We start from the raw sequence: 21,025 nt of genomic DNA, 5'->3' as shown, positions 1-21,025 counted from the left end.
TTTTATTAATTTTAATGAAAATTTATACTTTGGATTTCCATTCATTCATTGAACTAAGCCTATTTGTATAACAAATATTTAGATAATGAAGCAGACAATGACCAGCACTCCCAGAAACCTTCTCAAATTTTGTAATCACTTCCCTCTCCCACTACCCTGACATAATAGCACAGATTTCTTTTCCTATTCTTGTAATGTATATAAAAGGAAGGATACAGATACAGTATTTACTCTTACTCAACATTATATTAGTGAGTTTCATCTTAATTGTTAGACCTTGAGCTACTTAGAAGCCCTAGTAGTATAATGGGTTAATTATGGGGCTGCCAACTGAAACATCAGTGGTTTGAACCCATTAATTGCTCCACCAGAGAAAACGAGGCAGTCTACTCTCATTATAGCTTTGGTGGCCTATAATGAGGTAGTGAGGTCGTAGAGAGGAGCTGTGCCGCAGTCCTGAAGGCATGCAGTTCAAATGCACCAGCTGCTCAATGGGAGAAAGATGGGCCACCTTTTCCTTTGTGATTAACTGCCTCTGAAAACCTGCTGAAGAGTCAGCTCCAACTCGATGGTACTTGACAACAACTCTCATGAAGAAGTGCTGTAGTTCTCTTTCCCAAAGGGTTGTTAAGAGTCAGAATTGACTCATTGGCAGTGTTTTGGTTTTTTATCTAATTATTCATTTCCATTGCTACAGTACTCTGCTGTGTTACAATCTGTTGATCAACACTTGATCACTTCCAATTTGGTGATTGTGAATAGTGTTGCTATGAAAATAGAAATGTGTTTATTTGAGGTGTATTTCATACTGAGATTGCTAAGTTATAGTGTCAGCTTTAAAGACATACCCTGGTTGGTGTAAACAGTTGACGATTCAACTCAAACTAAAACTTAGTGCTGTCAAGTTGATGATCTAGAACTAATCTGTAGGGTTTGTGAAACTCTGAAATCTTTCCAGGAACCAATTTAGAGGTACCATAGAAGACAGGCCTGGTTGTCTGCTTCCGAAAAGTCACAGCTTTGAAATGTGGAGCATACACAGTTCTGTTCTGCAGCACATAGAGATGCCCTAAGTCTGAATCAACTCGCTGACAGCCAACACAGTTGTCAGCGTTAGTGGACACTACCAGTGTTCTAAATCAGTTTGCATTCCTACCCACGGTGTAAGAGTATTTATTTGTCTACATTTCCTTTAATACTTGGTATTTTCCTTTTTTTAAATGTTAGTCGTTCTGGTAGATTTGTTTTTATAGATTAGAAAATTTTTTGTGGAGAAATCAGTTGTATATTTGGGGCCTTTTGTTTTTTCATACTAACCTCTTATGACCACCAAAGCCTTGTGGGTTTCTTTTTTCCCAGTACACTGCCTCTGCTTGACTAAGCATGATCTTCAGTCAGTGTCCAGAATTGGCAAACACACCCAGACAAGAAAACAGCTGATAATCACTAGCTCCCCTTAGAGAGCACTCTGCTCTCTGGTAACACAGTTTATCCAACCCTCATTTCTTCCACACTGCAATGTCCTTGAAAATGTGGTAGGTATGTATATGTATATGTATATGTATATGTATATGTATATGTATATGTATATGTATATGTATATGTATGTCTTTATGGAAGCAGGAGTGACAACCATTTCCTAAACAACGTGCCTCCAAAAACTCTATGAACTTTGATAAATGTTGATAGTTGTAGAGGGGCTTTCAGGCCTTTCGTTCATAGGGTTGCTATGAGTCGTGCTGGATTCGAAGGCAGTCAACAACAACGTGTATGTGTGTGTGTGAAATATATAGATATTTATTTATTTAAATTTATCTTGGCTTTTTTTGAATGTTAAAACTGAAGTTATCAAGTTACTGTAGCCTATTGTATCCTTCCGCCAAATGGAATTTATCAGTAGATTTTTAGTGTTGAGATTTTTTCTTTTCACAATCATTTTTTCTGTGAACTATGTTAGAGGGGTTTTATTTGAATTTGTTTGGGGAGGGGTTTCGATTTTAAAAACATTTTTAGGCAGAAAGGGAGAGAGAGAGGAGGTGGCACAAAAATATATTTCTATATTGATTTGCCTACAAAATTTGTATGCATTGAGTTTCACACATTCTTTCATTCATTTTGTTTCCCATTAATTGTGTTTTAGAACATTAATCACCATTGATCTATTACCTCATCTTTTCAGGTCCCCACTGGATCTTTCCTAATTCCTTCACTCCCTCTGCCCACCAAACTCTGTGACCCTAACATTTCCTTGCCTCCAAACCCTCAGCCTCTCTTTTCCTTCCTCTTCCCCTATTGGACTTTTGTACACACCTTAACTAGTTAGGCTTCTATTTTTACAGTAATGGTCTTTCTTTTTTTCTATTGGGCAGGTTAGAACTACTACAATATTGAACAGAAGAATTCATGGTGGCACTCTTGTGTCTTTCTTGATCATAGAAGAGAGAGGACTTATTGGGCATTGCATTATTTTACCACAGACTAGGAATATAATTGCTATGTATTTGTAGATCCTCTTTTTCAGAGAAAGGAAATTCCTTCCTTATATTTCTAGCTTGCTGAAAAATATTTTTTTTAAAATGTTTCGTTTCCTTTGTTTCTCTTAATGTAAGCAGTTGTCAGGTGTGGCTTTGTTGATTCCAACTTACATTGAGCCTGTATACAGCATAATGAAGCACTGCACAGGTGATCATACACTAGTCTCATAATTGCTGCTGTTTTTGAGCCAGTATTACAGCCACTGCAACAGTTAATCTTGTTGAGGTTTGCACTAAACATCTACTTTACCTAAGCACAGTATCTTTCCCCCAGGATTGATAACATGTCCAAAGTATGGAGATACAGTCTGGCTGCACTATATCTGAAGCAGATTTCTTTGTTCTTCTGATAGTCCATGATAACATTTAGTATTCTTTGCTAATGTCATAATGTAAAAAAACCTTAGTTCTTCTGTCTTCTTCCTATTAATATGAAATGATGGGAAACACCTTAGCTTGGGGCGAGTATGCCTTAGTCCTCAAAGTCACATCTTTGTTTTTTAATTCTTCAAAGCCATTTGATTTCTTCACTAATACTTCCATGAGTGTTAATTATATATATATAATGAACATTCACAGAGATTTTGGATTCCATTCATTCATTGTTGTACTTTTTTCTCTGCCCACCCCTCCTCTCCAGTTCGCTCCTCTTTTTGAAAAGTAAAAGAAAAATTCTTTCATTGGTGTACACTCCACTATGCAACCTTAATTCTGGACCCTTGTGAGAACCATAATACCCTATCATATATCGCTTTTAAACTGTTCTCTCCCTCATCTGTTTCAATGCAGTAAACATAATCTATCCAGTTTTTCTATGTCTTACCCCAACGCTGATGTCAGTCACTTTCTACAACAGTGGCACCATGCAGTATTTGTCCTTTTGTGACTGAGATATTTCACTCAGCATAATGTCCTCCAGGGTCACCCATTTTGAATAATACTGCATGAGCTCCTTGTTTTTCAATGCAGCGTAGTATTCCATTGTGTGAATATACCATAGCTTCTCCATCCATTCCTTTGTTGATGGGCACTTGGGTTGTTTCCAACTCCTTGCTACTGTGAACAAAGCTGCAATAAATATGGGTGTGCATCATGAATGTTAATTATGTACTCAAGTAAAAGGAAGTCCTTGACAATGTCAGCCTTTTCCATTTATCACAGCATTGCTTATTGGTCCAGTTGTGAGGGGTTTTGTTTTATATTGAGGTTCAGTCCATACTGATGGCTATATAGTCTTTGATTTTCATTAGTAAGTGCTTCAGGTTTTCTTCACTTTCAGCAAGCAAGGTTGTATCATCTGCATGTTGAAGTTTATTGATGAGTCTTTGTCCAATTCAGTACTTATATAGTCAGCTTCCCATATTATTTGCTCAGCATACAGAGTAAATGGTAAGAGGATAGTTTGCTGAAAAAAAAAATAAACAACCTTAAAATTATGAATGACTTTTTATGTTTTCATGAATAAGTATAATGAAATGATAGAACCTGCCACATGCTTTTCCTGGTTTTAAATCATGTTGTCTTGGAATAGCTGCCTCTAGGTCAGTGTACAGGATTTGTGTAAACACAACTTAAGTCTTAACCAGGATTTATTACGCTGCCCACAGCTGAATGCCTTTGCGTAGTCTGTAAACCATACGTAAATATCTTCCTGGTATTCTCTGCTTTTAACCAAGATCCATCTGACATCATCATTGATAATAACCCTCATTCCAAATCTTCTGAACCTGAGTTGAAGTTTTAGTAGTTTCTTTTTTATGTATTACTTTAACCGTTTTTAAATTTTCTTTAGCAAAATTTACTTACTGAAGTTTGTACATTTACTTACGCATATACTTTTCTAAATTTTACATAAAATGTATGCTTTTAATATTTTTAAAAAATATGTTACCTGTAATCCTACCATTTATTTCTGCCATGACAGTTATATTCATGCTCCCTTTTATACATGAGATGATAATATACAGTTGTGATACCTTCTTCTCCCTGCATTTTACTCCTGCTATGCCTGATGGCCTAGTAGTAAAGAGTGATGCTGCCAACTCAAAGGCACATGGTTCAAATCCACCAGCTACTCTGTGGGAGAAAGATAGACAGTCTCCTCCTGTTTGATTTACTGCCTCTGAAAACCTATGAGTCAAGTTGTTGTCAGATTAAAAGCACTCTTCCAGGTTCCTTTCACTACCTGTCTCTGTTTACTATAGAGAGGAATGAGTAAAACGGAAAAATTTCATGAGACATTTGAAAAAAATTGCTTTTTTCTTTCCTTTTTTTGTTATTTGGGATGGTAAGGGAGAAAAATGGGGTCAGGGAAGGGCTGTATAGAGACATGGTGACCCAGGGTTGAGGAAGAAAGCAATATATAATTTCCTTCAGCACCACCCCATCCCCCGCTTCCTCCATCTCTGCAGTTCCAGCTTTACCACAAATCAACTGTGTGACTGCCTTTGGGCAAGTCACTTTAATCACTGAGCTTTTGTTTCCTCATCTGGGATTGAAGAGGATGACTGTTGGCAGTTTCTGTAATTTACCACTTAGAATAGAAAATTAAGTGAGCCCTTAATAAAGCACATGGCACCTTTAAAATGGGTATGATTGTTAGAACTAGTTTTTTGTATGTGGCAGCATCTCACATTTTCCCACAGTCTGAGGCTACCTAGAGAAGGAGTGTGCTCGTCCTAAGAGTCCTAGAATTAACTGTGTGACAAGAGGTAGAAAATGAAGATTGTTTGTTATTTTCATTAAACTTTCATGAAGTCTCCATAAAGTGTTCAAAGCTAAGCTTACCTGAGTCTTTATATTTAACTCATTGTGGGAAGGTAGAATCCCAAGTTATTTTTAGAATTAATAATTATTGACATGCACAAAAATTACAATAAAATTTACAGTAGCACTCTGAAATTATACTTTATTAAACTCGCAACTGGTCCTCTAGAGAGTTTTTAGAGGCTGTAAATAGCAGGAAGGGAGATTGCACATCTTTCGCCTATGGAGTAACTGGTGGACTTGAGCTGCCTGCCTTTGGGTTGGCAGCGCAACTCCCTATCCACTTGCCCACCAGAGCTTCTTTTGATTACAACACCTTCCATACTTAATTAATTTAAGGGTTTGTTTTATATTTTAACTTCCTTTACAGAGGGCCAGCTACAGAATTAGATTAGTTGACATTCTGCCTAGAACAAAGCCAAAGCATCTTTTCATGGGAAATACAGGAGCCCAGTGATACAGTGGTTAAAGAATTCAGCTGCTAACTGAGAGGAACCATCAGCTGCACCACAAACAAAAGGTGAAGCAGTTAGCGTCTGTAAAGATTTCCAGCCTTGGAAGTCGGTGGGCACTTACTGTGGTAATTGACTTCATGCCATGGGTGGTTTAGTTTCTACATTACTTTATGATTTAGCTGATGTATGAAATGAGGTGTAGCTGTCCCTACAACTAAAGAATGGTAAGTAGATGGTCCCTGGAGATACCATTATGTTTTAAGACTTGGAATGATAACATTAGGGAATGAACTATGTTAATATGTAATTCAGAGTTCCTGTGAGATGTAGTGAACTTGATAGCAGTAATGACACCCCCACCACTATGTTGAGGTAGCCAAGGACTTGTACTACCACCACCTTGACCATTCTCTCTGCTTGCTTAGCCTCTGCCTACAAAGGAGAAGGACTGTTTTGTGATGTAGGTCTCAATTCAGATATTTTATCTCTGGGTTCCTCCTCCACTTCAGGAGTTCCAGAGGTCTCAGCTTCTGCATAAGTTTTTGGGAGTATGTGGGTGGATTCCATGGAAGGGAGGCTTTGATTTGCAATTTACCTATTAACATGATAATGAACCTGTTTTGCATAGTAGGTCATCCATTTCTAAGTTAAGGGAGTCCTGGTTGCACAACAGCTAAGTGTTCAACTGCTCACCAAAAGGTCAGCAGTTTGAATGGAGTAACTTCATGGAATAAAGGACTTAGAATATGCTCCTGTAAAAATTGTTGTTTGTACTGTTGAGTTAGAACCAATTTCTCTCGCTGACCCTCCAGCAGGTTTTCAGAGGCAGGAGATTGCCCATCTTTCTCCTATCAAGCAACTTGTGGAATTGAACCATGTATCGTTGGATTGACAGCACAATTCCTTACTAAGCCACCAGAACTCCCTCCTAAAAAGATTATGCTTTGGAAAAACAAATTCTATCAGAGAGTGCTCTTCTTTAGATGGAGTTGCTAGGAATTGGAATCCTCTTGATGATGCATACCAGTAACAGCATCAGTAGTATTTCAAGTGTAACTTTAAATCTGTGAAGGAGGTTATAGGAATGGTAGCAATTAAGAAGCAAAAGAAAAGTTTCCCAGTTTGCTGTTGAATAAATTCAAACTCATTACCATCAAGTCGGAACAGACTCATAACTGACAATCCAGTGGGTTTTGGAGGCTGTAAATTACACAGGAGAAGATTGTCCATCTTTCTCTGGAGTTGCTGTGGAGCTGCTTATGGATTCATGCTGCTTAGAGAAGTGTGTAATAGTGTAGCTTGCTGTGGCCTAGGCCACCAGAGCTCCCTTGCTATTAAATAGGCTGTTCAAAACTCACACAGATATAAGAAAAAGTGCCAAAGATCATCTGAAGAAAAGATTATTTGTATAACAAAATTACTTCTTAGTATGAGAATCTGGAAATGACTTTGTGTTTGGGGATTTGGTTTTGCAAACCTGAGAGTGAGGTCTTTTCATGGACCACATGGATTCCTTTCTGCTTTGATTGTTCCCCTACCATTTATTTGGCATACTTTTACTCACCTCCTGGCCAGAGTAGGTGCCATGCCTTCTTTCATTATTCTTATCCTGGGAACAACTATGTCATCATACTTAAAATGTGACAGATGTTTCACACATGTTTCTGCTGCCACTAGTCTAGATTCCTTTAGAACCAGGGCTGGGGCATAGTTGACAAAACAGTGCAGCTGACATGACTGTGGCAGGGTCTGACTTTTGCTAACACCACAGGAGGGAAAGATCCCCGTCAGGAACATCAGCAGCACAAAGCTGATGTTTGAGATCAGACACGTCCCCTTGCTTTTGCTCCTTCTATCAATTCTAAGACCAGTTGTCTCAGCATAGCTCTATTATACTACTAGGTTCATTGTTTCATTGAGGTAGCAATAAGATAAATGGTACTAGTGGCTGGGAACATGCAAATAAGCTGTGTAGACTACTAACCTGGGGATTGGTCAGCTTTGTCATTCTGCTAGGCTTAAATTAAGCAGATTCAGAGGCAGAAAACAAGAAATCTCACTATCATCAAGAAAGAATCAGCGTGTATAGCATGTTCTTGAACCAGAGATCCCTCCTCAAGAGGGAGCAAGGCCAAGACACAGAAGCCCAAATGTCAGTGGCGCTTATGAGTAACCAGAGATTGGAGACACAGATGAACTAGATCTGTCCAATGGCCAATGTCGAAGGCCTTGACCTATGCTTACTGGTGGAGGGAGGGTGACACATAATTGGCAGAGCTAAAAGAGTTTTGTAACCCATAGCTAGGCAGAGGGCAGAGCTACAAGACCCAGAATCAGAAGGAGGTTTGCCTGAGAGCACACCTAAGAAGCAGCTGTCTTGATTGAAGAATTGTATCCTGTTTCCTGCCTCAACTTTAATTGTTATCTGTTGCCTCTCTAATAAATCCATAATTGTGAGTATTGTCTGTTGGGCAAGTCATATTGAAGTTCTCCAGTTGAGCTTCAGGGTCCTCATCCTGAAGCTTGGGGTTTGGACTAACCCAGCATTGTACTAGTTTGTATGGGGGTCTTGTTAAAAATGCAGGTTCTAGTTCAGTAATAGGTTACTGATGCCTTTTTTAAAAAACATCGTTTGGATTTTATTAAGAGTATAATAGAAAGTTACTGGAAAGATTTCACCAGGAGAAATATATACATTCATACATATATTTAAAACATTTAAAAAACCTTAATATAATTGCACATACCATTTCCACCCCATAATTCTGGTTTCCACTAATCTTTCTATATACCTTTCTATGTCTTTTCTTTAGTGATATTATGCTGATCATCTCCTTATTGCGTATTGCCTTTCCCATCACAAAAGTTTACATTTTTAACCAACACCCAGGAGCAGCTAATATTACCAGTCTGTGTATCACACAGACAGGACTCAATAATACTCAATGGCTTTTCCAGCTTTAACCTCCTGTGATTATCAATTTTGAGCAAAATTAAGACATTTGCTATCAATATTAAACATTTCTCTAGCTTGTCAGAATGCTGAAAATGGAGTAATTCTGTGCCCTATTATGACATTTTTTATGTATAATAATATTTATAAAGTTGATGTAATTTTATTGCTCTTAAAACCTGGATTTAATGGGTTAAAATAATCAAATAAATGTATGAGAAAGCATTTGGGTTAGCATAGCTTATCTCAAAGGTCAAAATGCTTGCTTCTGTATGAAATATGTAAACCCCAGCTTTAAAAAAACTTATTTTTGAATACTACTTTTCTGACTACCATTGATGTTTACCTGATCTTTAAATCTTAATGCTTGGCTATTTAATTCATTGCCAAAATTTATTTTCCTCTTACCTTATCAACTATATTTTTTCCTGCATATCCATTGTGCTACTATGTAAAAGAAATATATACAAAATAATCTGTATTTTATATATAGGTTTATACCTTACCAGTGATGTTTTTATTCTGCTCTTTTGAACAAAAATAAAATCTCTGTTAATGCTGCATTCTTAACTCAATTAGAATTGTTTACAAAAATCCCTTATGACAGTGATACATTGTCCTTGTTAAAAAAATGTTTTTAGACATTTAGATTTATGAAAGACAGTTACTGTAATTACTCAGTGTAATCAATAATGTAAAAGATGAAGAAAGGCTATAAAATTATGATTTATAAATCTACTTGGAGGGAGGAAATGGAGAAGAAAAACGAAAAAGTTTAAACTGATGAGTATCTCTCTTTTTGCTGTTGAAGAGTGTGATTTCCTGGTTTATAGTTGAAATTTACATGATGCTCTTGACTTTTCATTTGATGTCATTAAAGCATCACTAACTTTATTCCTAAATATTTGTGAATCATGAGTAATGAGCTTTTTTTTTTATTATTATTATTTTTGTGTGCGTGTACCGTTAAATCAGATCTGACTGGTACAGGAGGAGATTGCCCCTCCTTCCCCGGCAGAGCATCTGGTGGATTCGAACTGTGCACCTCTGGGATTGTAGTTGCAGCTTCTTGCCACTAGGCCACCAGAGCTCCCCGAGTAATGAGCTTTTAAGTTACTTTTTTCTCTGTATGTACCCAAAGTTAAATAATTATGAAAGCACTTGGTTAAATCAGGGGGGAAAAGGGTATAAATATAATTGCTTAGTGAAACATAAAATTTAAATTTGATTCAGGTATTATTTTATTTTTAATAATAAAATACTTGTTTGCTCTGGGTTTTCTTCCTATTAGAAATCAATTACAATAAAATTACTCATTAATATTTTATACTAATGAGGTAGACATGATTTCATGAGTATAAATACAGAGATAAGGAAGCGTTGATGCAGTCATCATCAGCCTAAGAAAAGGAGTTCCTGGTCATTTCCTACAGTTCTCCAGAGTTGCTGATAGATAAGCTATTTAAAAAACAAACCAAATTATAGGTAAGGCCAAACTAGATATGGATTACTGGGAATGGTCATGTTGAGTTTTTTTGCTGGTATTTCTTTTGGCTTTTATTTTCTTAAGAATTAGTAATATTTGTTTTGGAAGTGGTGCCAATTTGGAAATGTATATCTTACCTTGATCCTGTGTACAAATATCTAAAAGTAGTTGGGCTACTTTTTGTTTGATTTACAGAATAAAAGATCTTTACTGTCAACAAGATCTAGGAAATCAATCAGGCACAACTTGAGTGTCTAGATGAATGATACTTATACCTGTGGTGGACTCTGATAATTTAGAAACGATTCTTAGTAGGCTGAGAACTCTTCATCTCATGCTGTTTGTTTACTTGCATCTTATTCTTTATTTTCAAATTAAAATTTTTTCCTCAAGATTAAAATCTTGACAAGGGAACTTGGACACAGGGAAAAAGTATAGATTGTATCCTAGAGATGAGCATAGTTAGCTTTATATTTTTTTCCCTTCCTATAAAATAAGAGTTTTTCTTGATAAAATGAACTATAATTAATCCCCCTCCCCCAGAGTTGTGGACTAGACAGAGGATTTAAAACTTTGTTATTATTAGTACCACATTTTAATAATTGCTCTTTTCTCATAAAGATATAATAACCTCAGAAATCTGATGGAGGGGCCCTATGTGTCAGGATCTGCTTGATGGCAATGATTTAAAAAAAATAATTTGCAGAAGATCTCTGGTTGCCTAGTGGTAAGAAGCTGCACTGCAATTCCAGAGGTATGTGGTTCAATCCACCAGATGCTCTGCTGGAGAAGGAGGAGCAATCTCCTCCTGTACCAGTCAGATCTGATTTGATGATACACACACAAAAAATAATAAAATAAAAAAAATTAATTTGCAACTCTGAATCAAACTAGCTGAGGGCAAGTACAGAGGAGTTATGTATAAACAATGGCAGTGTAACCAAAATAACCCTTGGCTTTAGTGTCTACCTAATGGAATCTTAGGATCTCAGCTGCTTGGGAAATTAAGACACTGACTGCAGCATATGCAGTGCACTTCCTGCTGCCTTTTAGTGTTGCCCTTTGTGCCTTGGTGGTCTTGTTGGAGGCTACTTTGAGGTTTAGTTTTAATGTTGTTCTATTGAAATTATTTTTATTTTAAATAGAAATTTATATTGACCCTAAATTACAGTTTTTTTAAACCAATATTTAGTTGATTTAAACCTGTATTCACTGTTGATTTCACAACATTATTAATAATTTTAAAGAGATGTGTGTGAACAACAAAAATGCCTATCAATGAACAGATAGAGAAACTATGGTGCATTCACATAGTGGAGTACTATGCAACACTGATAAAAGGAAATTGTGGAACTTTGCCTAATATGGCTCACTCTGTTTATCCAAGTGAAATAAATAGATCAGTCACAAAAGGACCAATATTGTATAAGACCACTGTTAGGAAAAACTAGAGAAAGGTTTATATAGAGAATCATTCTAGCATGGTTACCAGGGAAGAGTAGGCAGAGAAGTACAAAAATAATAGATAATAAAGGTTGAGGTGGATGAAAGTGTTAAGTTAGATGAAGGGAAAGACAGTATAGACTGGATGATCAGACATTTCATGCATTATAATTGATGTTATAGAATAAAATGCTCATGAATAAGGAAAAAACAATATGCTTTGTTAACTTTCACTCAAATCACAATTTTTTTTTTTATTTTTTTAAGTTAAAGCTTTTGGTCATTTATAGACTATTGAAGTTCTTTGTACTGCTTTTTGGAGGCTTGGAGAGACTAGCCTAGAAAAAAGGTAATTCTCTCTACCCTACTCTGAAAAACATACCCAGACTCTGGAAAATCCCTTCAACTAGTACCTCTGTGGGTTTCTCTGTAGATATTAGTAGTCCTTTCTTATCACTAATTCTAGACTTTCTAGAGAAGAAAGAAAAGACTGTCAGTGGAAATGACAGGGGCATCTTGTCATCTCCGATCCTGCTCTAACATTCAGCTCTTCACGGCATTACAAAATTTACTTGGAGTCCATCCAGCATTTAATTTTATGTCCTTGCTTTTGCTGCTTTCAGAGGGCAGCCAGGACCTTTATTTTATATTAGAATGTCACAGAATTGTTCCTCATTTGGGGTGATGATGGTGGTTGCTATGTTCTGAGCATGTGTATTTCAGACCATAAGTTCCAGACTGACTCTGTCTTTGAATATCATAAAATTGAACAATATTCTGGCTGGCGCCATTAATATTTACAAACCACTTAACTTGTTTTTTCTAGCAAATGTCTTCTGAGGCACCCCAGGATGGATTTAACTCCCAGTACTTTATGGTTGAACAGTTAATTATTTATGCCATCCAGGGATTCCATAGTAATTCAGATTAAAAAAATAAAAGTATCCCAGCAAAATTAAGTTGCATTTTTGCTCACTTTATCTATAGAGATTTTTTATGAGAAAAACAAGTATAGATTATAAAAAAGGAATTCTATGTGTTTAATACCCTCACTAATTTACTTGGTGGTACAGCATGTCATGAGTCGAACTGATGTCGGCAATGTTGCCGTTGAGAATCCACCAGCCATTCTGTGGGAGAACAGTGGAAAAATGGGTAGTTTCTCCCATAAAGACTTACAACTTCGGAAGATTCTTGGAGGATTGCTCTGAGTTGGAACTGACTTGGTGGCAGTGGGCTTCCTTTAACTTTAAGGAGCTTTGGTGACATGGTGCTTAATTATTCAACTACTAACCTAAAGATTGACAGATTAAACCCACTAGCTGCTCCGTGGGAGAAAGATGTGGCAGTTAGTAAAGATGACAGCATTGAAAATGATACAGGACAATTCTACTTTGTCCTATTGTAGGGTAGCTGTGAGTCAGAATCAACTTGTTAGCAATGGGTTGGCTACATTTTGGGAGATCTGGTGGCCAAACTAAAGGTCAGTGGTTCAAACCTACCAGCCACTCTCTAGGAGAAAGTTGTGGTAGTCAACTTGTGTAGTAATGAAAGAACTTATAAAACTCACTGCTGTTAAAGTCAGTTCTGATTTATAGCAACTCTCTATCAGGTGTCCAAGGCTGTAAGTTGTAATGGGAAAAGATGGACAGTCTTTTCCACAGAACCACTGGTTCTGTGAGTTGGAGATTGTGACCTTTAGGTTAGCAGGGCAATTTGCAATGGACTGTACCAACAGAGTCTTTACCCCTGTAAAGATTACTGCCTTGGAGATCCTATAATGGAGTTTTAGTCTTTCCTGTAGGATCTGGAGTGGCTGGACTGCAGTGGATTTCCTTACATTTAAATTTGAGTGGCTGTTGCTCCTACAGGAACGGTCAGGTCATCTTGGTTTTCTTTTCCAAATGAGAAGCAAATGTGCTTGCATTGAGTCCTTTTTCCTGTGTAGTTTCTGATGTGTGTTTTGGCTTACCTGATTTGTGTATTGTCCTGATTGTGGCAGACTCAGCCTTTTGTTCCTGCAAGGCCTATGAAAGCAGTTAATGGTAATTGAAAACTATTCTAAACCAGACACTGGCCACCAGTCCATACCCCATTCTATGCTGTCTGTGTGCTCTCCTAAATACAAGTATGTATCCATGAGAACAGTTTTGTTATAATTTCTCTAGAACAAAGAGGGGGGAGGAGAAAAGTGATTACACCTAATTGTTGTTGTTGTTGTATACTGTTGAGTTGGAACTGACCCAGAGCTGACCCTCCAGCGGGTTTTCAGAGGCAGTTAATCTGGTGGAAGGAGATTGCATATCCTTTTCCTGTGGAGCAGCTGGTGGATTTGAACTGAGTGCCTTTTGCATTGAAGTACAGCTTCTTGGCACCAGTGCTCCTTACACACAATAGATCAACTATCAGAAGTTTACATTTTCTCCAGATTTCTTTTTTATCTGATGATATAGATTTGCTTGGTGTTATTCTTTGTCCTTAACAAACAATCACAAGTTAGACAATTGATGATCTTTCTTTCTTTTTAGGACATACAACAAAATGAATAATCCAGCTATCAAGAGAATAGGAAATAACATTACCAAATCTCCTGAAGACAAGCGAGAGTACCGTGGGTTAGAGCTAGCCAATGGCATCAAAGTTCTTCTTGTCAGTGATCCCACCACAGATAAGTCATCAGCAGCACTTGATGTACACATAGGTATGATTTTTAAAAATTACTAATTAAGCTTTGTTCGCATTCATGACCCTAATGTTGACATTTATTAGAACACTGTATATCTTTGTGAATTAAGATGTAGTAATCATTTCATGTTGATATATTTGCTTTGAATGGCAGTCCTCTGCTACCATACATTAAGTACAGTTGTCTAAGTCAAATAATTGCACATTTACTAAAGGTATCTTGTTCTGCTCCCACCTGGAGGTACCAAGTAAGGAAATTCATTCTTGTTCTTTACAATAAAAGTTCTAATGTTTTCATTTTTGAAACTGTAATCAGACCATATTTTTTTATTCTTATGTGCATGTTTCTTTTATATTCAGTGCTGCTTTAGTCACTAAGCGTCTTACATATTTGTAAATTTATGGATTAGTGTTGGTTTTAGTTTCCTCTTTGAAAAGTTTTGATTTAAGAGTTTTATTTTGTTTATTGATTGTCATTGAGTTGATTCTGACTCATGGTGTGCAGGGTAGGTAGGCTTTTTCGGGTTCTCAAGATTGTTACGCCTGTCTTCCAGACTGCCTCTGGGTGGGTTCACATGGCCCAGCTTTCTGCTTGTAGTTGAGCACTTAACCATTTATACTACCCAGAGGGTCCCTTACATTATTTTAGGATTTTTATTTTAGAATTGAGGAAATAAAGTAATGGCCATCAGATGCCGAACATAAAACTCTTGTCAAGTAAAATGCACATATTTAATTTGATAATTCACATACTCAAGACAGGTTTTACCTGCAACATAGAAAAGAAGAGCCTGAGGTGAAATAGGTAATGTGTTCAGCGTTTCACAGCTGGTAAAACTGCTAACTCCTAAAACCATGCTCTTGGCATTATGCTGTATGATCTTCATATAGCAATAAAACATGAGAGGTAAGAAGTTCCACCTCTGAAGAATATTACATTTCACTCCTTTATTGCATTTAATATAATATATGAAGAAACTAATAATAAATATTTTGTAATTTGTATTAAATCACCAAATGATAAATATCAAAAGTGGAGGCTAGAATCTGCATCTTATGACTCATTTACCTTCTACAAAATGCTATTTTGTGGCATTTAAGCTGCTTATGCTTAACTCTTGTGATTAGTAGGAGTTGTCATACTGACAGGAGATTTACATTATCTGTATTTCAAAATTATTTTATTTATGTGCATTTTTTCTTTTTCAGGCTCATTGTCAGATCCTCCAAATATTGCTGGCTTAAGTCATTTTTGTGAACATATGCTATTTTTGGGAACAAAGAAGTACCCTAAAGAAAATGAATACAGCCAGTTTCTCAGTGAGCATGCAGGAAGCTCAAATGCTTTTACTAGTGGAGAGCATACCAATTACTATTTTGATGTTTCCCATGAACACCTAGAAGGTGCCCTGGACAGGTAATGCTGACTACCTCATGAATTATCCAACTTTGTGCATTTATTTTGTTGATAATTCTTAACATTATAGTTATTTTTACAAAGGTAACTTCACAGTTTTATAGTTTAACAAAAGAGATTTTAACTGGTCTTTTTTTCCTTTTTTTGTATTAAAAACTACCAAAACCCGAAAGTGATGAGATATATATACACACACAGAGAGAGACTCTGTAGTTGAGGAAGAATAATGGTACACTTCTAAACTAGCCATCAGGTCCACAAAATACTTTATAGACTTAAAAAAAGTCTCATATGTCTTTCCCATTTGTAACTGGTATTACATCATAAAATGTGTGGTGAAGAAAAGCAATAGTATCCTAAGATTATACTATGATAGAGCCATAGATCTCTTTTTAAGCATATTTCCTTCTTCCAGTGTTAGAACTTAAATATTCTGCTCTTCTGCAGTTCCTCACTTTTCAATGATACTTAATAGATACAGAATGTTTTGAGTAGTTTCAACCTTAGAGACATATTGAAAATATTTTCTGGAACATTCTTAATCAGGCCAATTTAATATCATGGTTAGTTTTATATATAGCTAACCATTTCAGGGTTTTGTGGTGTTTTTTTTAATATCAATGGTTTGATTAGTTTGATTCAAGTGTCATTTTTTCCTTGGAATTTTTATCATTTTCAGTGTTGCCCAGAAAGTATAATTCTGCAGCTTTTTGATGTGTCCATAAATGAAGTTTGGGCAGCCTTAGTTATTTCCAGATCTGTTCGCTTATTTACATATTAATAATAGTCATTGTTTATTTTTTAAAGTTGCTTTTTTTTTTTAAATTAGAACAAAGAATATCAACAAGATGTAATCATGGGCTCAGGATACATGACTGGGTCGAAGTAGTCTGTTTCTTTAGCGTCCTTCACTTGATAAAGTGTATAGGAGATATCTGTGTGAGGGAGGATATCTGCTATTGGCTCAAAATTTCAAAAACCTGCTTGCATAAAAGCATCCTTTAAAAAAATTGACTATACTATTTTGTAAACATGCCACATTTCAGGGCCTATCCAGCTATGGTACATAGCTATTGGACATCTTTCCCTGTCTGAATATATTGAAGTAGGTAAAGAGAGTTCATGTTCATAAAATGTTTTCATTTATCTTAAATTCTGTATTCCAAATGCATGGAAAAATTGATGGTTTTAAAGTGTTCTGAACAGTGTCAGTTCATTTATGTGCTTGAAATAAAAAGCAAGTAATGATAATAGCTTTCTTGACAGCTAGGCTGACTGTGAGGTAGTAGCTGAATTGTTTATAGACCTAGAGTCTTTTATGCCACTAAATAGTCTCATTTAGATCCTCTGCTCTTGACTCCATCTGATATCTGGGTCTTGTTTTTGTAAGATTGGATCTAAAGTTTAGATTTGCTACCTGAATCATGACTTGAATCATGATGTGTCAGAGTTAACTTATTCATTAAACACCCCTTGCTTAGTCTTTTATTATTAAGAAAAGTATATTGGTTATTTAAACTAAAGTCACAAGCCATAATGTTGAATCACTGCTTGTTAAAACTTTATAGACTCATTATTTTGTAAAAGATCACAATCATGACTTACTATGAATTACATTTTTTACTCCATTAGTTTTCTCCATTATATAAAAGTTTGGGTCTTTTCATAATAAAAGAGGAACTTTTAAAAAGTAAGTCATTTACTTTGCCCTTAATTAAGTGCCTGAGTGCTATTTACACATGAAACTGCAAATTTAAGATCTTTTTTCCCCAGAACTGCCACTTACCTTTTACTCTCTTTGTAATATTTGGACATATATGACAAACATTTTCATAAACATGTCAAATAGCAAATTTTAAATATATCTGTTTCCATATATCTGCTTTAACTTTTTGGTGTTAATCTTTATGCTTTTACTGGTTATTTATTATCTGTGGGGTAGATGATGTCTCTGTATTTACATATGCCCAATATAATCTATTAGGAGTTGCCTTGTTAACCGAAAGGTGGTATTGCTGTGGGTTTAACTACCAGCAGCTTCTCAGAGAAAGATGGGCCCTCTCTATCTTACAGCATCTGAAAACTCTAGAGGGTCAGCTGGGAGTCAGTTCTGATTCAACGACAATGAGTATCAGTTTTCTGTTACTAAAGGTTTATTTTCTACCCTTTTTTCCTCTTAGTGGTAGTTTTTTTCTGACGTTGTAGAGTGTATACTTCTTATTTAAGTTTCAAAACATTATTTTAAAGAGACCATTCTTTTGAAATAATAGCTTTTGAGTTAGTTGTTAATTGTGTTTCACATCCTCAGGTTTGCACAGTTTTTCCTATGTCCTTTGTTTGATGAGAGTTGCAAAGACAGAGAAGTGAATGCAGTTGATTCTGAACATGAGAAGAATGTGATGAACGATGCTTGGAGACTCTTTCAGCTGGAAAAAGCTACGGGGAATCCCAAACATCCTTTCAGCAAATTTGGGACAGGTTTGTCAACAGCCATTTTGATACATTAGTTCTCCTTGACCTCATTCAAACCTGTGACCTCCTTGCACAGTACTCTATTCTCTAGTTCAGGGTGAAAGATTTCTTAACTCCTCACTCCTATTTATCTGTTTCTTAACTCCTCTTTCTTTTTAAACTCTTGGTGTGGAGCTAAGAAGTAGTTGTTAAAGCACTGCTACTCTCTGTTCTTAAACCATGCTCCTATCTGTCTGGTCCCTGTGTAGACACCTATAGTTGTGTCTTCTGATTTAAGATGAAACTAAAGGTTGAATGTAAGAGCCTCATGGAAAATGGAGTAGGTTATTGTGAAGAGAGCTCACCAAACCAAACATGAAATAGATTGTTAAAAAGCAAGGTAATAAAATTGAACTCAGAGTTTAAGAATAACGGGAAGGAAGTGATTGTAATCTTTTAGTGGATAAATAGCAGTTTGGCTAGTTGCTTATAAAGAAGGATCCAAAACAGGAGTGTATGCCTGGTTATACTTAGGCTATTCTGAGATTTTACATATAATTCTAAGGATGGTGTTCCTAAAATTGTAATAGTGACCTAAACTTCCTCATAGCTGAAGGGTTAACTATGACTTGATTCTGACTGGTGATGAGTGAATGAGTGAGGCGAATATAGTTCTTTACAGGTACTATAGAGAGCTCTGGTAGTTTAGTCTGTTGAGGGTTGCACTGCTAACTCAAAGGCAAGTTCAAATTCACCAGCTGCTCAGTGGGCGGAAGATGAGCAAGCTCTTCTCACGTGAATTACACCCTCTGAAAATTTCCTGGAGGCTTTTGGAGGGTCAGCTGTGAGTAAGTTCTGACTTGATAGCAGGATTACTTTGGTCATCTCATTCAAAGAGGGGTCTAAATGTTTAAGGAGCAGTGATGTGAATAGACATTAATAAACATTTTAGAAGGAGAAGATAACTGATTTGGAAAAGTAGTACTCAAGGAGAACATCAGCTTACATTGTTTGTTAAGAAGGGATGCATGTTTTGTTGTTGTTGGGTACTGGAGGAGACTGCCCTCCTTCTCCAGCAGAGGAAATGGTGTATTTGAACCAGAAGCCTTTGGGATTGCAGTGCAGGTTCTCGCCCCTAGGCCACCAGAGGTCCCTAGGGATGTACATTTTAAAAAACACATTTCAAAATCATCACCTTCAGATGGTTATTGTCCTTTTTAACAGCCCTTTTAGTAGGTTAGATTCTTATACTAACAATAGTGCCATTGTGCAAAACATGTCAGAACTCCACTCTGGGGAGTTGTCTCCTTTTAAATAACCTCACCAGTGACAAAGCATTATCTGGATAATCCGAGAGTACCCATCAATCTTTCAGACTAAATCTAATGAGCAAGGTGAATAAATTACAACTTCTGGTTACGAACTAGACACCACCTTTTTAAAAAAAAACAACAACAAAAAAACCCTAGGTACTATCTTAAAATGTACCAGAGAAAGATTTCATGGGTAATGGACAGAAAGGAACATTGAATGACCATCTTTATATGGGTGGGGCTTGAGGACATGTTTGTTTTTATAACTACTGACAAGATGAGGCAGTTAGTTAGAAAAGGATGAGGTAATATAAATAGCTAAGAGATGAGTGAGACAGGCCCGGTACAAAGTATTGAAGGTACAGTTTAAGTAAGAAGTCAAAAACGCCCAAGTTTCCCTCCAGTCTTAGAAATGTTAACTAGTAGTGAAAGTTCAGTAGAGATTTTGTTAATTTTTAAAGTCACAGATACTTTTGAAAATAGAATGAAAACTGACTGTATAATCTTGGCCCAGAAATTATACCCTATATAAACTTTTGTCAAAATGACCCTTAAATAATAATCTTGGTCAGAGTTTCATATTTAATGCTGTAATTTTTTTATTGTCCTTAGATGTTTCTGTAAATGTAAGTCATTTTGTTCACTATGGGTTTGTGATCTCTTTGTGAAATAACACTATCAGGGGGAAAAGCCCAAGTGCTTTTAAACTAATACAGCCAACCATTGTGTTATTTATTTTTAAGAAAAATCTGTCATAAGATTAAGATGTTTAGCTGGTTTTTCGTTGTTTGTTTTCTCCCCCCATGTATTCGAAATAAAGTAGATCAGTGACTATCAAGCTTTTTTGTATATTACTGTTGTTGGGTGCCATTGAATTGAGTACGACTCATAGCAAACCTTTAAACAGCAGAGCTGAACTCTGTCCTGTCCTGTGCCATCCTCACAAAATCTGACACATTCAAGCCTGTAACTGCAGTCACTGTGTTGATCCACTTGGTTGAGGATTTGCCTCTTTGGCTATTCCTCCACCTTTCCAAGCATGACGTCCCTCTCTAAGGAATAACTTCTCCTAGCGACATGTCAAAGTATGTGAGATGAAACTTCATCATCTTTGCCTCCAGGAGGCACTCTGGATGCATCTTCTCCATCATGTATCTGTTTGTTCTTTTGGCAGCCCATGGAATATTCAGCACTCTTCTCCAAGTACCACAGTTCAACGGCATAATTTCTTCTGCCATCCTTATTCAGCTCTCACATGTATAGCAAGTGATTGAAAAGACCATGGCCTAAGAAAGCATACTTTTTAGTGTGTGAGGATTGTTTCACTCTGGTAAACATTCAGTTTTACAGACTCGTCTGGCTAAGTTATGTAAGCACTGTGCTTTTTCCAAATGTCTTGAGATAATTGGGTTCTCACAGTTGTAAGCTGATAACCAGCAGGAAATTATTGTTTTGTTCTTTTGTTTGAAAGTTGTTTTCATAGATAACTATAGTAAAACTACCGTATTAGGGTTTTTTTTTT

The 21,025-nt window shown here is 36.4% G+C and overlaps 1 protein-coding gene across 2 annotated transcripts in view; it reads left to right on the top strand.

The window, feature by feature from the left end:
* The window catches only part of IDE (insulin-degrading enzyme), a 120,793-nt gene that overhangs the window by 29,011 nt on the left and 70,757 nt on the right, over positions 1-21,025 (top strand). The window contains exons 3-6 of one of the 2 annotated variants that reach the window (XM_006880339.1): positions 13,822-13,828; positions 14,166-14,338; positions 15,532-15,739; positions 18,048-18,217. In XM_006880339.1, coding sequence (XP_006880401.1) covers positions 13,822-13,828; positions 14,166-14,338; positions 15,532-15,739; positions 18,048-18,217 — 558 coding nt within the window. Of the gene's footprint in view, positions 1-7,117; positions 7,130-13,821; positions 13,829-14,165; positions 14,339-15,531; positions 15,740-18,047; positions 18,218-21,025 lie in introns of both variants that reach the window. The other variant, XM_006880338.1, reaches the window with a different exon arrangement.

The sequence above is a fragment of the Elephantulus edwardii genome, unplaced genomic scaffold (assembly GCF_000299155.1).
Source record: "Elephantulus edwardii isolate Elephantulus edwardi_28Jun2011 unplaced genomic scaffold, EleEdw1.0 scaffold00007, whole genome shotgun sequence".
NCBI lineage: Eukaryota > Metazoa > Chordata > Mammalia > Macroscelidea > Macroscelididae > Elephantulus > Elephantulus edwardii.
The sequence above is the reverse complement of the archived record's forward strand: the minus strand, read 5'-3'. Positions and strand labels throughout refer to the sequence as shown.